Source organism: Carcharhinus amblyrhynchos, chromosome 1, assembly GCF_965287045.1.
Source record: "Carcharhinus amblyrhynchos chromosome 1, sCarAmb.v2.hapA, whole genome shotgun sequence".
Lineage (NCBI taxonomy): Eukaryota > Metazoa > Chordata > Chondrichthyes > Carcharhiniformes > Carcharhinidae > Carcharhinus > Carcharhinus amblyrhynchos.
The window spans coordinates 96,209,530-96,227,373 of record NC_137324.1 but is presented as its reverse complement, the minus strand read 5'-3'; the positions used below and the strand labels follow the sequence as shown (position 1 = coordinate 96,227,373).

Below are 17,844 nucleotides of genomic sequence, written 5' to 3'. Positions count from 1 at the left end.
TTTCACATATTTATAGAAGGCCTTGGGATTCTCCTTAATCTTACCCGCCAAGGCCTTCTCATGACCCCTTCTGGCTCTCCTAATTTCCCTTTTAAGCTCCTTTCTACAATCCTTATACTCCTCAAGATCCTTAACATCTCCTAGCTCCCTGAACCTTTTGTACACCTTCCTTTTCCTCCTGACTAGGTTCACCACAGCCTTCGTGCACCATGGTTCCTGCGACCTACCAAAAGCTCCTTGTCTCATCGGAACGTTGTCGTGCAGAGCTCCAGACAAACATTCCTTGAATATCCGCCACCTTCCTTCGGTACTTTTCCCCAAGAATGCCTCCTTCCAGTTTATTTGTCCAATTAACTTCCTGATGTCTTCGTATTTCCCCTTACTCCAGACAAACACCTTCCTAGCCTGCCTGATCCTATCTCGTTCCAATGCAATTGTAAAGGAGATAGAATTATGATCACCATTCCCAAGATGCTCTCCTACCGAGAGATCCGTCACCTGTCCTGGTTCATTCGCCAGTACCAGGTCAAGTACAGCCTCTCCTCTTGTAGGCTTATCCACGTACTGTGTCAGGAAACCTTCCTGAACACACCTAACAAACTCTTCCCCATCCAAACCCCTTACCCTTGGGATATTCCAATCGATGTTTGGGAAATTGAAGTCTCCCATCACGACAACTGTTATTACTACATCTCTCTAGAATCTGTTTCCTTATCTGCACCTCAACTTCCCTGTCACTATTGGGCGGCCTATAGAATACACCCAGCAAAGTTTTCGATCCTTTGCTGTTCCTAACTTCCACCCACAGAGACTCTGTAGATAGTCCCTCCACGGCATCCTCCTTCTCTGCAGCCATGACACTGTCCCTGATCAATAGTGCCACTCCACCACCCCTTTTGCCTCCCTCCCTGTCCTTCCTGAAGCATCTGAATCCTGGCACCTGAAGTACCCAGTCCTGTCCCTGAGACATCCAAGTCTCCATAATGGCCACCACATCACATTCCCCAGCAGCAATCCACGCCCTAAGCTCATCTACCTTATTTACTACACTCCTGGTGTTAAAATAGATACACTTCAGCCCCTCAGTCTGGGCATTTCCCTTCTCCACCCCCTGTCTAACCTCCCTCTCATACTGCCTGCAGTCCTTCCCTACCTGGGAGCTAACCTCCTCGGTCCCAGTCTCCCCATCACAATTCCCTCCCCCCATCCTTTCTAGTTTAAAGTCCCCCCAGTAGCCTTAGCCAGTCTTCCCACCAAGATATTAGTCCCCCTGGGATTCAAGTGCCACCCGACTTTACTGTACAGGTCACACCTGCCCCTAAAGAGGTCCCAATGATCTAGGAACCGAAATCCCTGCCCCCTGCTCCAGTCCCTCAGCCACGCATTCAGCCTCCACCTCATTCCACTCCTGCCCTCATTCTCCTGTGGCACAGGCAGCAATCCTGAGATTACTACCTTCGCTTTCCTCTTCCTCAGCTGCCTACCCAGTTCCCTATAGTCCCTTTTCACGACTGCCTCCCTCTTCTTGCCTACGTCAGCAGTACCGATATACGCTACAACTTCCGGTTCCTCACCCTCCCCCTTCAGGATGTCTGGGACATGCCCAGAGACATCCCGGATTCCTGCTCCAGGGAGACAAACCACCATCCGCGACTCACGTCTACTTCCACAAAAACGCCTGTCCGCCCCCCTCACTGTGGAGTCCCCTATTAATACTACCTTTCTGCTCTCTTTTTTTTAATTTTTTGACATACTGGCTCAGCTCCAGAGACCTGGCCACTGCTGCCTCCCTCGGGTGAGCTGTCCCCCCCCAGTAGTACTCAGGCAGGAGTACTTATTTTGAAGTACTTATTTTACTTCTGAAAAATTGGCTCAAATTTCTGCAGTTTGCAAGTTAACTTTCTTGTGTTGGTATCCTGTATCCTCATTCTCATCTGTGCTTTTTGCAGCAGCTCACCATGAGGCAAAGCCATTTTGAACTGACTTCATTGCTCATTTTCAATGTAACTATTGGTCCTTGATAATTCATAGTTTTTTTTTTAAGTTTATATTTTACAACAAGCTTTTCTCTTTAGAACATAAGAACATAAGAAATAGGAGCAAGAGTAGGCCATCTGGCCCTTCAAGCCTGCCCCGCCATTCAATAAGATCATGGCTGATCTGTCGTGGCTCAGTTCCACATTCCCGCCCTCTCCCCATAACCCCTAATCCCCCCTCTTATCAAAAACCCATCAACCCGCTTCTTAAAAATATTTAGCGAGGTAGCCTCCACCACTTCAACGGGCAGAGAATTCCAGAGATTCACCACCCTTTGAGTGAAGAAGTTCTTCCTCAACTCCGTTCTAAACCGCTCCCCCTTTATTTTGAGGCTGTGCCCCCTAGTCCTACTGTCCTTTCTGAGCGGGAAGAGTCTCTCCACCTCTATCCTATCCATCCCATTCATCATCTTATACGTCTCAATGAGATCTCCCCTCATTCTTCTAAACTCTAACGAGTACAAGCCTAGTTTATTCAGCCTCTCCTCATAGCTCAACCCCCTCAACTCTGGTATCAGCCTAGTAAACCTCCTCTGCACTCCCTCCAAGGCCAAAATATCCTTGCGTAAGTACGGCGCCCAAAACTGCACACAGTACTCCAGCTGCGGCCTCACCAATGCCCTATATAGCCTCAGCAAGTCCTCCCCACTTTTATATTCAATCCCCCTCGCTATGAAGGCCAGCATCCCATTCGCCTTCCTGACCACCTGCTGCACCTGCAAGCTGGGTTTTTGCGACTCATGCACAAGGACCCCGAGGTCCCTCTGCACTGTCGCCTGCTGCAGTTTTTCTCCACGTAAGTAGTAATCCTTCCTATAGTTAGTTTCTACTTTCATGATATTTTTAGGCACATTACAACAAGTTTCATTTAAGACCCACACTTCTGAATTGTGTATGGTTTTTATAGCTGTACATTCATTTACTACATTTAACAAATAAAAGGGCATGTTTGACTCTTTGTTCAGAGGAAGGCTGGAATATCTCCAGAAGAGTTATAGGTAGGCTTGGTAGGTAGGTATATGATCGGTGCAACTTGTGGGCCGAAGAGCCTGTTTGAGTTGTAGTGTTCTATGTTCTAAAAAGAGTTGTTGAAGTATTTGAGAGCCTTCAATAAAGCATTGATTTAAAGTTAGCATTTAAGATACTAATGGCTTTATGTCAGGACATTAGATCAAGTTTGTTGTCTGAAATTGATCAGTTCGCCAATTGCTCATTGGGATGAAAATCAGAAATGGATAACAAAGGCTAGGTTGTGAACCTAGCAGTTGGCCCTGAATATCTATTATGCAGAGTCCAGACATCTAGTCCAAAGTAATATCATGTTGCTTTGCTTACCTCAGATTCTTGGATGTTGCAACAATTTTATAGAAAAGTCTGAAGTTTATCTCTCCAAATTGGTCCTCAAGAATAGAAACCACTGAGGAAGCATCATCTGCTGGTTTCCGTGTGCCCTCAAATACACAAACAAGGAGTTAATGTCAAATTGTACAGTGATCTAGTTACGTTGCTTTTGGTGCACAGGTTTTGGCACCTGAAAGGAAACAAAGCCATGAGAAGGTGCAATAAAACTAAGCTCAAGTGTTGCCTCGAATCAAAATTATAGTTGTGAAGAAAAGTTTAGAATTTCACACTATGGCCAAGCAGGCTATTAACCTGCTAGAGATCCTCAACATTCCGAATGGTTTGATTGAGTAGCTTTCCCTGCGTTACTGAGATATTAAAACAACACATAATCACAATGGAAGGGATGTTTAGAAAAAAATGATGTGGAGAATATTAGAATGTCTAAAGATGTCCACAGTCCAAAGATGTGTGGGTTAGGTTGGTTGACCCTTCGCGTCAGAGGATTAGCAGAGTAAATATGTGGAGTTATGGGGATACAGCCTGGGTGGGATTTCTGTTTGTGCAGGCTCGATGAGCCAAATGTCCTCCTTCTGCACTGTAGGGATTCTATGCAATGTGTAACTTTCCGCCAGAAACTTATTGAAACAGTTGATCTTGTTGCAGAAATGGGAAAAAGCAATCCATTTTTTTTTTAGAAGCACATTAGCCAAGAGGGTGGCACAGTAGTTAGCACTGCTGCCTCACGTGCCAGGGACCTGGGTTAAATTCTGGTCTCGGTTGACTGTCTATGTGGAGTTTGCACGTTCTCTCCGTGTCTGCGTAGGTTTCCTCCAGGTGCCCTGGATTCCTCCCACGGTCCAAAGATGTGCAAGTTAGGTTGATTGGCCTTGCTAAATTGCCCTTTAGTGTCTCAAAATGTGTAGGTTAGAGTGATTAGCAGGGTAAATACATGGGATTATGGGATTATGGGGATAGGGGCTGGGTGGGATCATTGTTGGTGCAGGCTTGATGGCCGAATGGCCTCCTGCACTGTAGGGATTCTTTAATTCTGCTAATCAATCAACTGCCTGAAGTACTATTGGGCAATACTTGGAAATCCATGAACAATTTATTTTTCAGATAAATTCCAATGCTGTATCATCATACAAAGTGAAAGTGGACCAACAAAAAAAAATGGCATTAAGCTAATTGGCCTTGGAGAATAATTGCAGCACAAATTTGATGAACTGAATGTGCTGTAATATTTTATAATGTGACCTATCAAGTTTTTTCCCTCTGTATAGTTTTAGTTAAGAAGTAAGTAAAATTGTACAGAAAATAATCCAATCTTGATTTCCAAGTAGAAACCGTCATGTATGTGTTTATCTTAACTTTTAAAATGTTTGCAATTATTTGCTACGGTTGTGCCAGAGTGAAGTGACATGACTGGTTAATCAATGAACTACAACAAAGATGACTTAGGAGGCATGGTTTGCAGTTGATTAGTGATGTTGCTGGAGTAGAATCACTCTGAAAGGTAAATTGCATTTCAAGATATTTCTGAAATGGTTGACATTCAAATTTAATAAGTGAGTGTTCTGAAGGCATGAATGTAGTAATTGTGTTAAAGAGCCTTTCATCATTTGAATTCCATATTCTCAAAATTTTATAACAGTTAACAGGTATTCCTATATAATTGCATAAAGTGCTTCAAGCAGTTGCTTGATAGGCTGTCCTCCTTAACTAACGTGCTCTTCCCCCCACTTGTGTGTGAGTCTGATGTGTGTGTAGGCTGATACTGGAGTTGAGGGGGTTGAACTATGAGGAGAGGCTGAATGAACTAGGCTTGTACTCGTTAGAGTTTAGAAGAATGAGGGGAGATCTCATTGAGACATATAAGATGATGAATGGGATGGATAGGATAGAGGTGGAGAGGCTCTTGCCGCTCAGAAAGGACAGTAGGACTAGAGGGCACAGCCTCAGGATAAAGGGGGGGCGGTTTAGAACGGAGTTGAGGAAGAACTTCTTCACTCAAAGGGTGGTGAATCACTGGAATTCTCTGCCTGTTGAAGTGGTGGAAGCTGCCTCGCTAAATATATTTAAGACATGTGTTGATAGGTTTTTGATAGGCAAGGGGATTAAGGGTTATGGGGAGAGGGCGGGAAGGTGGAACTGAGCCACGACAGATCAGCCATGATCTTATTGAATGGCGGGGCAGGCTTGAAGGGCTAGATGGCCTACTCCTCCTATTTCTTATGAGTCTCCAGTGTGAGCTCTGATAATCACTATTGGCTTAATATAATCCCAAGGGGTGTCACTGTGGTAATTTTACTGGACGAGTAATCCAGATGCCCAGGCTGATGCTGTTAGGGCATTGATTCAAATCCTCCCATAGCAGCTGCTGGACAAGTGCTAAAGCCTGAAACCCCTACCACTGAAGGACAAGAGCAGCAAATAAATAGGAATGCCGTGACCATATTCCTTTTGTTTGTGGAGAATGGGTCCCTGTATACAAGTGTATGTTGTTTAGAGACTTCAAGCTTTAGATCTTTGTTGAATTGCCTGGGGGGAGGGAGGGGGCACATTGGCTGAGGCAGTGCCATGGACAAAGCAATCAGAGTTGACAGCTTTCTCCTGTTGTATAAATAGTTGTGATTGTTTGAAATTTTGCATTCTTGATGAGTCAAGGTGAAAAGTTTTGGCAACGTGCGTCTCTTTTCTGCAATATTGCAGAAGGTTGACATACAAGACTAAGTTAAATGTTTCCATTCCATAAGAGGGTAATTTCTTGATTGCTTATGTTTTTGAGATTTTGAAGTTTTGAATATTTAATCGCATTATTAAAATGGTGATCTTCTAGGATCACATTGAGTCTGATGAGGCTGACAAACACAACAGATAACCATTTGGTTAGGATCCCCATATGTATCATTGGCCTAACCCCCAAAACTGGTGTTCCTGAATCTATAACCAGCATGTTTCGGCACTCTCTTAATCTTAAATGCTCGATGTCAGAACCATACATGTGAATATCCACATTTCAAACTGCTAGAGCCAGCTAGTGCGCCAAAGCATGTCTGTTTTTGTTCAGTTTCTAATTTTTTTTCTGAATAATGGTGAACATTTAGTGTATTTTTATGAGTGATTTATAGATGCTTGACTGACAGAGAATTAAAGGTTATTGGGGGTAGGCAAATTGTGGAGTTTTGGCCATAATTGGATCAACCACGATCATATTGAGTGGCAGATTGGGTGAGAATGCGGAGTGGTCTACTCCTACTAATTCCTATAATGTTACTTTGATTCAATATATCAAATCCACAAAGTCGGAGTTCAGCTGAGCCATCCTCTGGAGATTCCGTGTGCTCTATTTATTATGCTTACTAGATATCACTTGGATGTTATTAAATGTAAAATGTATCCATAAATATTTTTCAAAACTTCAATCTGAATGGTGGAATGAGACAAATATAATGAGAGGGGGCGATGGAAAATGTGCCCAACTTCACTGCCATATCTTTGCAGGGCAGTGTGCTATCAAGTAAAGGTCAAAGAAGTCGATCAAAGTTAGAGGAGCAGTTTGTAGCATGTCAAAGTCTTAACTGCAGTTAAGTTTTGCCCCTTTTAACATAAATGGTCACACAGTTTTTAAAGTATGGACTCTAATTCATGCTTCTTGTCTCCCTGAAATGCATGTTCATTTAATCCATTTTCATCCACTAACTTCAAAGCACTTGTACATCCTCTTAACAAGGTTCAGTGCAGAGTATTTAAGGCCATGAGTTGCCTTCTGTAAAAATGTGTGTAATTCTTTTACTTTAAACTTTAGATCACAGTTGAAGTTCGGAAACCTGAAATCAGTTCCATGAAGTTTCATCTTGTCTCTCCATAGCTGAGTCGCTTCCTCTTTTATTTGCTTAATTGTTCAGTCCTGTGTTCTTTTATTTTCTCAGAACTATTGCACAGCCAAAACATTGTACATATCAGACTCTGACAAGAGAAAGCACTTCATGTTATCAGTAAAAATGTTTTATGGTAATAGTGACGACATTGGCGTCTTTCACAGCAAGCGGATCAAAGTAATCTCCAAACCTTCTAAAAAGAAACAGTCCTTGAAAAATGCAGACTGTAAGTATCTATGAATTTTGTTGCCAAATATTACATGTCTTAGTACAATGAGGAAGTGTATAATTTTAGATGCATGATATTGTACATAAGTTTTCATTGTAAAAATAATAATTGGGTTTAAAAATGAGCATATTTTCTTTGTGTACTCCTGAAAAGTGGCTCAGTTAGCCTCAAGCTTGACGGTTACTGTGAATGCACATATTTTGCTCAAAAGTAAATTGTGTATTTTTTTTAGACCTGCAATTTGGCAGGGAGACAGGATAGGGAAACTGAACCAAAATGTTTTGGAATTTCACCTTCAATAAAGTTGGTAAATTCCTATTAATTAGCTCCATCAGAGGGAAAATTATAAAGCTACTTACTTTCATTGTGTTTGCACAGCAGTGTTACACAGGATCTTTATGAACTATAGATTGCCTGCATTACTATAGTACACGCCAAGCGATATAGTACTTGAGTTTGTTTGCATTTCTGCATGATGCATTTGCATTTCAGTTTTGATGGTTGAGAGAATTAGAATGGAATGAGGTGTTTATCCACAAGAAGGAAACATCCAAAGAGTCTCAATGACTTGTTCTTGAGCAGTAATCACAGTAACCAATTATAGAACTCCAAGCAAAGGCCGTGAAATGCGTAATTTATTCTTGGCTTATGTATTCACGCCTTTTTCCCATTCCCTGAAATATTAACACTTTGTTTACAAATGCATGCTGCTGAGCATTTCCAGTATTTTATGTTTTTATTTCAGATGTGCAGCATTTGTAATATTTTGCTTTCGAAGATCTTGTTTCTCTTTTTTTTTCCTGATGAAGGTGTTGACTCCTTACTGGGAATGATTTCACAGACCTGAGTTATTTCTTTATATCTTCCCACGTTGTCGATTGTTCATTTTGAATCATAGCAGTGGATGATTCTACTGTGGACTGCGTAACTGCTGAGCCAAGCCCCATCCTTCCAGCATTTTATTGTTTTCCAACAGAACCTGTTGTATGGTGGTTGGTAATGGGAAACAGTAGTCTTTTTCCCTTAAACTCATGGCACTGGGCCCAATTGAAGTACTTGTATTTGCACCCTGGCTGAGATCAGCTCACTTGCTGCAAACAAAGGGTTAAATCTGAGTCCTTCCTAGTCTAGGGCTCAGCTATTCATTAAATAGGTATGGAGGGAGTGTATGTTTGTGAGAATACTTGGAAAATTTTGGATGAAAGTCTAAATTTTCTGTTGATTTTTCTAAAATAGGATATAGTAATTGAAAGAAATCAGTGAAATAAAGTGGAATAGAAAATAAACTGTAACAAGTAAAGGAAAAATAATGCAATCAGCTCTGCTATTTATTGTAGCTGAAAACAAAGTTTTCTGGTTTTGACTGCACGCTACTTAGCCATCTTATTACATGGCTGCAATCTAAAATACTTGTGGAATAAGTTTGAGATTTTTATTTGAAAATTGAACCTTTGAGGTAATATCACCCATCCATTATCTCTGTTTATTTTGTTGTGATTTTCCTGTAATTGCTTATATATTTCTTTTTAGTATGTATTGCATCAGGAACAAAGGTGGCATTATTTAACAGACTTCGTTCACAAACTGTCAGTACACGTTATCTACACGTGGAAGGAGGAAACTTCCATGCCAGTTCACAACAGTGGGGAGCGTTTTACATCCATTTATGTAAGCAGCTCTAATTAACCTATCTGTGCATTTTGCTGTGCATTTTTGACTTGTATATTTTTGTATTAAATGTAATTTTAGACAAAACTATTGTTATGCAAATAGAAGGCTCCAGTCCATTTAAAATAAAATTGCTTGTAACAGAAAAATAACTTTTTGGATATTTGGCTGGTTCCTTGAATGTTATCCACTGTGTTTTCTCCCTATTTTTTAAAGCCCTCTAAACATTGTCTTTAATGGTTCACCTACCACTAATAATAAATAACATTAACACATTCTCCCCACTAACAAAATTGTGGATTTTTGCGCTTTCTCCCATTTTTTTATTGTGTGCTGTGCCACTCTCAAATGCTGTCAAGTCAGCCCTAATTAATCTCTCCCTAAAGTCTGACACACAGTCCAACAAGGTAGTCTCAGAACACTGACTCATTAATTTCTCCTTGATCAATTTAAGTGGTCCTTTTACCTCATGAGCAAAAATCAATTTGAATGGATGAATTTAGTTGATTCATTGGATGCATACCTATAAGCAGCTGCCTACTATCATCAAACAAGTAACTTGAAACAGGAGCTTTGAGATCTTGATAGTATTCCACCAGCACTTTCTATGCATTACAAAAAGCAAACAAGCATTAAGAAACAGGTTATTAAAGCTGAATCAAGCCAACTGCTTTAACAATTTTACCTTTCATTCTTCTATATTATTTCCAGCAAATAAGCCCAGTTTTGTGAAAATTTCATCCTTCACTCTTATTTCTGTTTACAAGTTTACATAACTCCGCTTTTAGTTATTTTTGCAATTAACACTTTCTCCCCAGTAACAAAATTGTGGATTTTTGCTCTGTTACCTATTTTTTTTTGTCGTGTGCTGTGCCACTCTCAAATGCTGACCCCATTGAAAAACCTCAGCGGGCAGAGCTTTAAGCTGGGTGCCTTAGCCTTTTTGTTACTGAGGTGCCATTGTACACAACAAAATTGTGTTATCCAATTTTGGTTCATCATGTATGTACGCAAAAGAACAATCTAAAACTTGTTTTAAAAGTTATGTAGATCTGCCCTAATGACCTGGATGATAAAGACACCAGTTCAAATATCAGTGAACCATACAGAGCAAAAAATCTCAGGTTTGCTTATAAATCAGTACTATGTTAACAGTTATTGATCGTAACAATTAGAGCGCACAGCTTTGCTTCAGTGCAGAGATGGCGGACCAGCTGTGATTTCCACTGTTCAATGCTGTTGAGTGACTCCTATCCCACTTTTGCTGTGGAAAATGTTTGTATGAATATTTGTTGAGAGAGTTTAGGATTTGACTGTGCTGCTCTTCATGAAAAAACAGCATGCTGCTCTTCATGATAAAACAGCATGCAGACATTCACTGTGTTGCCTCAGATCAAGAATCTTAGTGAGGCATCACGTTTCTGTTGGTGCTCATGGAGCTTCTTCCCACCAAGAATCAGCACTGAATGAAAACAGAGTAGCAATTGGGGCTGACATCACTAAGGAGTTTGCAAGGCAAGCAAACATTTTGATTATTGCAAAGAGTGCTCTGAGCAGGACAGGCTAAGACTTCATTTATGAATTATCAGGTACTGAAATCACAGCATTTTGTTAATTTCTCATAGCCTTAGTTTGAATCACAATAGTTACAAGCATCTTACTCAAATTTGTAATGCCTTGACAAAATAATAAAAAAAATACAATGATGAGTATTGGACATCAAATCTATTATTCAGATGTGAACCGATCACGAAGTGATCATCGTATCACCATAATGTACTACCTACTGGAAGCACAGTCTGTTATTGTAAAATGTCACCAGGACAGAATTTGGGTGAACAAGTTTTATTTTTATTTCTTTTTTGTTGCATCGGAAATCCCAAAGTGTGAATTAATTTATATTTTATTACTTTATGCTATAACAATAATGTATCATCATTGCAAAAATAACTAAAAGCGGAGTTATGTAAACTTGTAAACAGAAATAAGAGTGAAGGATGAAATTTTCATAAAACTGGGCTTATTTGCTGGAAATAATATAGAAGAATGAAAGGTAAAATTGTTAAAGCAGTTGGCTTGATTCAGCTTTAATAACCTGTTTCTTAATGCTTGTTTGCTTTTTGTAATACAAAGAAAGTGCTAGTGGAATACTATCAAGATCTCAAAGCTCCTGTTTCAAGTTACTTGTTTGATGATAGTAGGCAGCTGCTTATAGGTATGCATCCAATGAATCAACTAAATTCATCCATTCAAATTGATTTTTGCTCATGAGGTAAAAGGACCACTTAAATTGATCAAGGAGAAATTAATGAGTCAGTGTTCTGAGACTACATTGTTGGACTATGTGTCAAACCTTAGGGAGAGATTAATTAGGGCTGGCTTGACAGCATTTGAGAGTAGAACAGCACACAATAAAAAAAAATGGATAAGAGAGCAAAAATCCACAATTGTGGGGAGAAAGTGTTAATGTTATTTATTATCAGTGGTAAGTGAACCATTAAAGACAATGTTTAGCGGGTTTTACCAAATCGGAAGAAAATTTAATTATTTGATAAAGGGAAAATTCACTGTCATGTGAATATGCTAAAACAGCATTTTGATAGGAAAGCAGAAGCAGAATGTGTTGGTTGTTACAACGCGGAGTGAAGAAACAAATCCAGATGATTCTGAATTTGACATTCCTCAAATTAGATTCAACAATGAAGTAATCAGAAATTGGGATAAACTACTGAGTTACCTTCCGGAGGAAGATCAAAAACGACCTGAAAGTTATTAAAATAACATAGAAACTGTTAACAAACTAGGAAGTACAAAAGTAATTGTACATATGTAGACTTAATCCAGTAAAGTTGGCACAGGTTCAAGGAGGTTGAAAGCATACTTAAAATGACATGATTGAAATGAGTTGCAGCGATTGGAGCTCAGCTATTGGGATAGTATCAAAATCAAATAGTACACAATGATTTATGTGTGGACTAAGAAAAGTCAATGCGGTTATGATGTCTGATTCATATCCAACTTGGAAGACTGTTGAAAAGGCAGAACAAGCAAATTTTCATTACCACAATTGACTTGCTTAAAGGATATTGGCAAGTACCTTTATCAGAAAGAGTGGAATAAAGAAAGTTTTGGCTTTTTATAATGCAAATGATCTGTGTCATTTTAAAATCACGCTGTTTGGAATGAAAAACGCGCTAGCAATGTTCCAAAGACTAACCAACAATGTCATTTCTGGACTAAATAACTGTGCAGTGTACGTACGTGATCCTGGTGATTTTCAGTCAGACGAAGGAGCGTTTGGAACATTTCAAGGAATTGTTTGCTTAACTACAGGAGGTGAGCTTGCTGATGGACTTGGCTAAAACTAAAGTCGCAAAAGCCCATTTCACGTTCTTGGGCCATATGATTGGACATGGACCGATGCCCAACGGAAGGTGAAAATGAAAGTTATTGGGGAGTTTCCACTACAGTCAATGAGAAGAGAAGTGCTCACATTCCTGGGCATGAGTGCTTTCCACAGGAAATTCATACCAACTTTTAACAGTGTGGTTTTTCCACTGACTGAACTGCTGAAAAAGCACATTTCAGTAGATTAGGTTTAGGATTATGCTTTATTTATTAGTGTCATTAGTAGGCTTACATTAATACTGCACTGAAGTTATTGTGAAAATCTCCAAGTCGCCACACTCCAGTGCCTGTTTGGATACACTAAGGGAGAATTTAGCATGGCCAGTATACCTAACCAGCACATCTTTTGAACTGTGGGAGGAAACTGGAACACCCAGAGGAAACCCATGCAGTCATGGAGAGAACATGCAGACTTGGCACAGACATTGACCCAAGCTAGGAATCAAACCCAGGTCCTTGGCGCTGTGAGGCAGCAGTGCTTGCCACTGTGCTGCCCAGATTTCTGTCAGGAGGCATTTGTCAATCTGAAAACTGTTAACTCCTGTACCAATTTTGGTAACACCAAATTATGCAAAACATCTCAAAGTAGCCATTGATGCAAGCAATGTGGATATTGTTGCTGTACTGTAATAAGGTGACATAAGGACAGAAAGATGTATTGATTTTTCTAAAAGTTAAATATTCATTAAAAGAAATATTCGACTATTGAGGGAGACATTGAGTTTGGTATTGGCTTTACAACATTTTAACAGATTTGTTGCCAGTAATTCATCAGAGACAATTGTTTACACTGATCATAATCCATTGAAATTTCAGGAGAAGTTTAAAGATAAAAATGCAAGATTGTTTAGATGGAGTTTATTGTTACAGCCATTTAATTTGAAAATTATACATGTGGTAGGAAGTGAGAACATGATTGCAGATATTACAGCTATATGTGAGAAGATGGAACTTTCAGCGTTGGAAAAGAAAGACTGAATTGGACAATACCACTGTTTAGATTTGCATGCTTAGATGTAATAAGATGAATACCTTAGAGTACAAATTGTTAAAAACTGAAGGCGTCAGAAAAATTAAGCTATCTTTCCATATTGTTGGCTCATTTTTTAAGGGGAAGGTGTGGTGATAGGTAGTTGCTATAAATATATACATGTTGGGTTTTTTGTTTTGTAGAAGATTTAAAATTTTAGTTTTATTCTACAGGCATTTGGTGTGTCTGGAAAACATATAGCTCCAGGGTTGTTAAAAAGCAAGTTAATTATTTATTTCAGCTAGGAATTTGTTACTTTGATAGAGCATTTGGACTTTTATTTACACAAGATTCCTTGGGATGCCAATTGACAGGGTCATGTGATAATGTGATTACTGTGCAAAGCAGAGAGAAATAAGGTTTTTGCAGTTGCTGTTGGAGGTCTGCTGAAGTCAGAGCATACACAGTAAGAAGTCTCTCAACACCAGATGAAAGTCCAACAGATTTATTTGTTGCAAACGTCACTAGCTTTCAGAACTTTAGGTTCCAAAAGCTCTAGATTCCTAAAGCTAGTGGCGTTTGCAACAAATAAACCTGTTGGGCTTTAACCTGGTGTTGTGAGATTTCTTACTGTGATTACCCCAGTCCAATGCCGGCATCTCCATATCATGAAGTCAGAGCGTATGCAGGCTATTCCTGAGAATTTACTCTGTCCTCCACGAAATCTCTATGGAGGCTTTAAGACAAGTATGCTTGGGTTTGCTAAGTATTTATTTGAAAGTGGTTTTGATCTGTGCATAACTGGGGCTTGTTCAGAACTGGAACAGCCATAAACCAGAAAGTACAGTTGCTTCCTTTCATTGTTAAACATTGTTCAACTGTTAATAGTTAACAACTTCATATATATTTAAACTGTTATTTTTTTTTTACTATAAAAGGGCCATACTTTTTGTAAAGGAATCACTTCTGGAGAGAAATATCCTATCCTTATACTTATGCCAGAAATAAAAATTGCTGGGGTCTAGTCTGGCTTCTTGATGTAACTTGGGATTCTGGTACTGGACCCTAGCACTCAGTATGAATGCCCCTGCTGTATAGCATGTTAAAGATGCTTAAAATCCAAGTTATTTTTTCTGTGTTAAAATCTATATTCACCATAGACTCCTGAGCAGCATAAGAAGCACATTTAGTTATCGCTATATTAAAGGTTTTCATTGTATTAGAACCACTGTACTAAGTAATTGTTTACAAATAAAACTTGAATTTGTGAAAATGTCTGTGAACCAGCCTATGGATGAAGCTCACTTGTTCAGCTTCACCTGAGAATGTGACATTGAGAATATGTGCTGAATTTTGCAACAGGGATTTTTTTTCAGTTTTAATAGGCTAATGGCATTAAATAGAATATCACAAGAGTTGGTTAGCTCAGTTGACTGGACGGTTGGTTCGTACTGCAGAGAGACACCAACAGCGTGGGTTCAATTTCCTTACTAGCTGAGGCTTTTTATGAAGGCCCGCCTTCTCAGCTTTGCCTTCACTTGGTGCAGTGACCATCAGGTTAAATCACGCCAATCCCGTCTCTCTCCATCAAAGGGGAGACCTGCCTATAATCGTCTGGGATTATGGCGACTATCTTTTACACGGAAGGTTAATACACAAGCTAAGGGCTCATGGAATCGGGGCTGATATATTGACGTGTTTCAGTCTATATTGATGACTTGAATTGAGTGGTCGGAAGTTGTCTGAGTTTGCTGATGAAGTAGGCTGGGTGGGGAGGGCAGAGGCTGCAGGGTGATCTGAATGGTTTGGGTGGCTGGGTAACAGGGTGGCAGGCGGATGGCATGGCTTGCTTTTGGGAATAGAAAAGTAGGATTTACAAAAAAATGGGAATTGTGTTGTTTAGTACTTTAGAATTTTAACCAGTCTTAGTAACTACTTGATTAATTTTCCTTCAATTATTCATTGAGGCTCACTACCTATTCAGTCATCTGTTTCTGGCTGGCTACCAATTATACAATAAATCTTGATTAATGCATGTGAATGATAAAAGTTTAGAATACAATATGACTTTTTTAGGCCAGTGTTGGTACAAAATTAGCATCTTGATCTTGTTAGTTTACTACATTGAATTGGGAGACCTTATGGGAAATGTAATACCTTTTTGTATGTTAATATGTAGAAGACAAATGTGGAGTCGCTCATACTCCAAGCACAATCTTGATTTAACTGTCAGAAGATTGTGGATTTTGGAAGAACTTTACTTAACTCTAGTTCTGAGGTGGGTTCTCTTTGATCATGACAAAACTACTATGTAATTTGCGTGTAGTTTATGAAGTGCAGTTCTCTTCAATTTGTTTTTAACCCTTAGCGGCTATACTTTTCCTTTGCTGCAAAGCTGATTTGCGGGTTGTTATTAAATTTAATGTAGTATCTTGCATCCTATCAAGTTTCTGATGTGGAATGGCACCACTTGTAAGTTAGAGGACTGTTTTGTTAACCTCATTTGTATGGCCTTGGCTTTTATTTTGTATGTTTATATGACTTTTGGGGAAAATGTTTTACAGTACAAAGTTTACCAAAATAAAAACAGAAAATGCTGGAAATAACCTAGCATTTGTGGAGAAAGAATTAACATTGCAGGTTTCAGTTTATTTCCCATTCTGTAGTTTTGCCAGCATCCTTATTCTCCAACACTGTCCTTACATCACAACTTTATATCTGTCCTTCCATATCTCTTCCCCTTCCTGTTTTCTGTTTCATTCCCTGTGCCAGAGCCTCCACTCACCTCATCCTGCCCCCTTCCACTATGCTTTCACACTTGCCCTCTCCATGTCACAAAAGCCATGTTGCCCATTATTTGGTGTGTTTCTGGGAATTGTCTTTGCAAACAAACTAATGTGGACAGGGTCTTAAATGATGCAATTAGCTGGGTGGTTGTCAAGTCTCTGGTGTGCACAATAAGAAGTCTCTCAACACCAGGTGAGCCTCCACTCACCTGATGAAGGAACAGTGCTCTGAAAGCTCGTGATTCCAAATAAACCTATTGGACCTTAACCTAGTGCTGTGAGACTTCTTACTGCGCCCACCCCAGTCCAATTCCAGCATCTCCACATCAAGCCTCTGGTATGGAAATGTGCAGCTGGAGTCAGGTGTGTTCTGGTAACAACCGTATCTTAGGAGTATTTAGAGTGATGGACATGGAACTTCTATGTCTGTCTCATATGGTTCAGCTAAAGTGCAATGATGCAGGTTTGTCTTTGAGTTGGGGGAAGGGTTCACAAAACACTAACAAAAGGTGGATTATGCATTGGGTTAGACAGCAAACTTTAACAAAGAATAACCCAGCATGGGAAACAGGCCCTTCGGCCCAACAAGCCTGCGCCGCCATTTCAACAAAGCATTTTCCTACACCTACCCCGCCCTGTGTGTATGTGAATGGTACCCCTAATGTAGCCAGATTCAGGGGAGAATAGTGTAGGGTCAATTTGGTACACCAATCAGTCAAGAGCACATCTTTGGGGTGTGGGAGGAAACCAGAGCACCCGGAGGAAACCGTTGACATATTCTGTTCATTAGATATCTGGATCTTAACCTGCTTTTCTCCTCAATCAATACCACCAGGAGCAGATTAACAAGACACTGATCTCAATTGGTATTTACTGCAGGCCTGGGTTCAAATCGAATGTTAATTGGTTGCAACATTCCTGTCAGCCCCAGTAGAAAGGTCCTGATTTAGAGAACAAAATATAAAGTAGATAGGGCTTCACTTTTATTTTGGCTTTATGGTACCTGTCCTGGGGATGCTTGCTGACACTAGGTGCTCGCGAAGGACAGATTTTCAGTCACGTGTAAATTGTTGAAAAGAGACATTTTGCTGAAGCTTTTAGTCTTGCACTCATCAAGACAAATACAATAATGCCAAATTTCAAAGGATTACAATTTATTCTCCTAGGGAAAAGGAATGCTGATTGACAAGCTGACTCTGTCGGAGGCATTAGAGAAAGCAATCTACATTCATATGTGGGAACCCATTCTCTACAGAGAAAAGAATATGTTTAAACCTTGCGGTCTTTGAGTTACTCGGGAGCTTGGGGAGCCTAACCCTTCTGAGCTTTGAAACTAGTTTGAAATCTTTCACTTACTGTTCTTCCTCTTGGAGCTTGCTGTTCTTCCTCACTGTTTTGAAGGTGCAACTTCCTTCCAGTAGCAAGTTCGTCCAAGGATTCATCATATCTTCATCTGGTTCATGTGATCATTTTCAAATTTGCCTAACTGGGTATGTTAAGGAAAGTAATTGCAAGCCTGCAT

General features: G+C 39.8%; 1 protein-coding gene across 2 annotated transcripts in view; it reads left to right on the top strand.

The window, feature by feature from the left end:
• rbpjb (recombination signal binding protein for immunoglobulin kappa J region b) overlaps positions 1–17,844 on the top strand; it is a 106,285-nt gene that overhangs the window by 58,343 nt on the left and 30,098 nt on the right. For both annotated transcript variants that reach the window (XM_080189179.1, XM_080189188.1), the window contains exons 5-6: positions 7,313–7,487; positions 9,021–9,158. In XM_080189179.1, the coding sequence (XP_080045305.1) occupies positions 7,313–7,487; positions 9,021–9,158 (313 nt within the window). The remainder of the gene's footprint in view (positions 1–7,312; positions 7,488–9,020; positions 9,159–17,844) is intronic.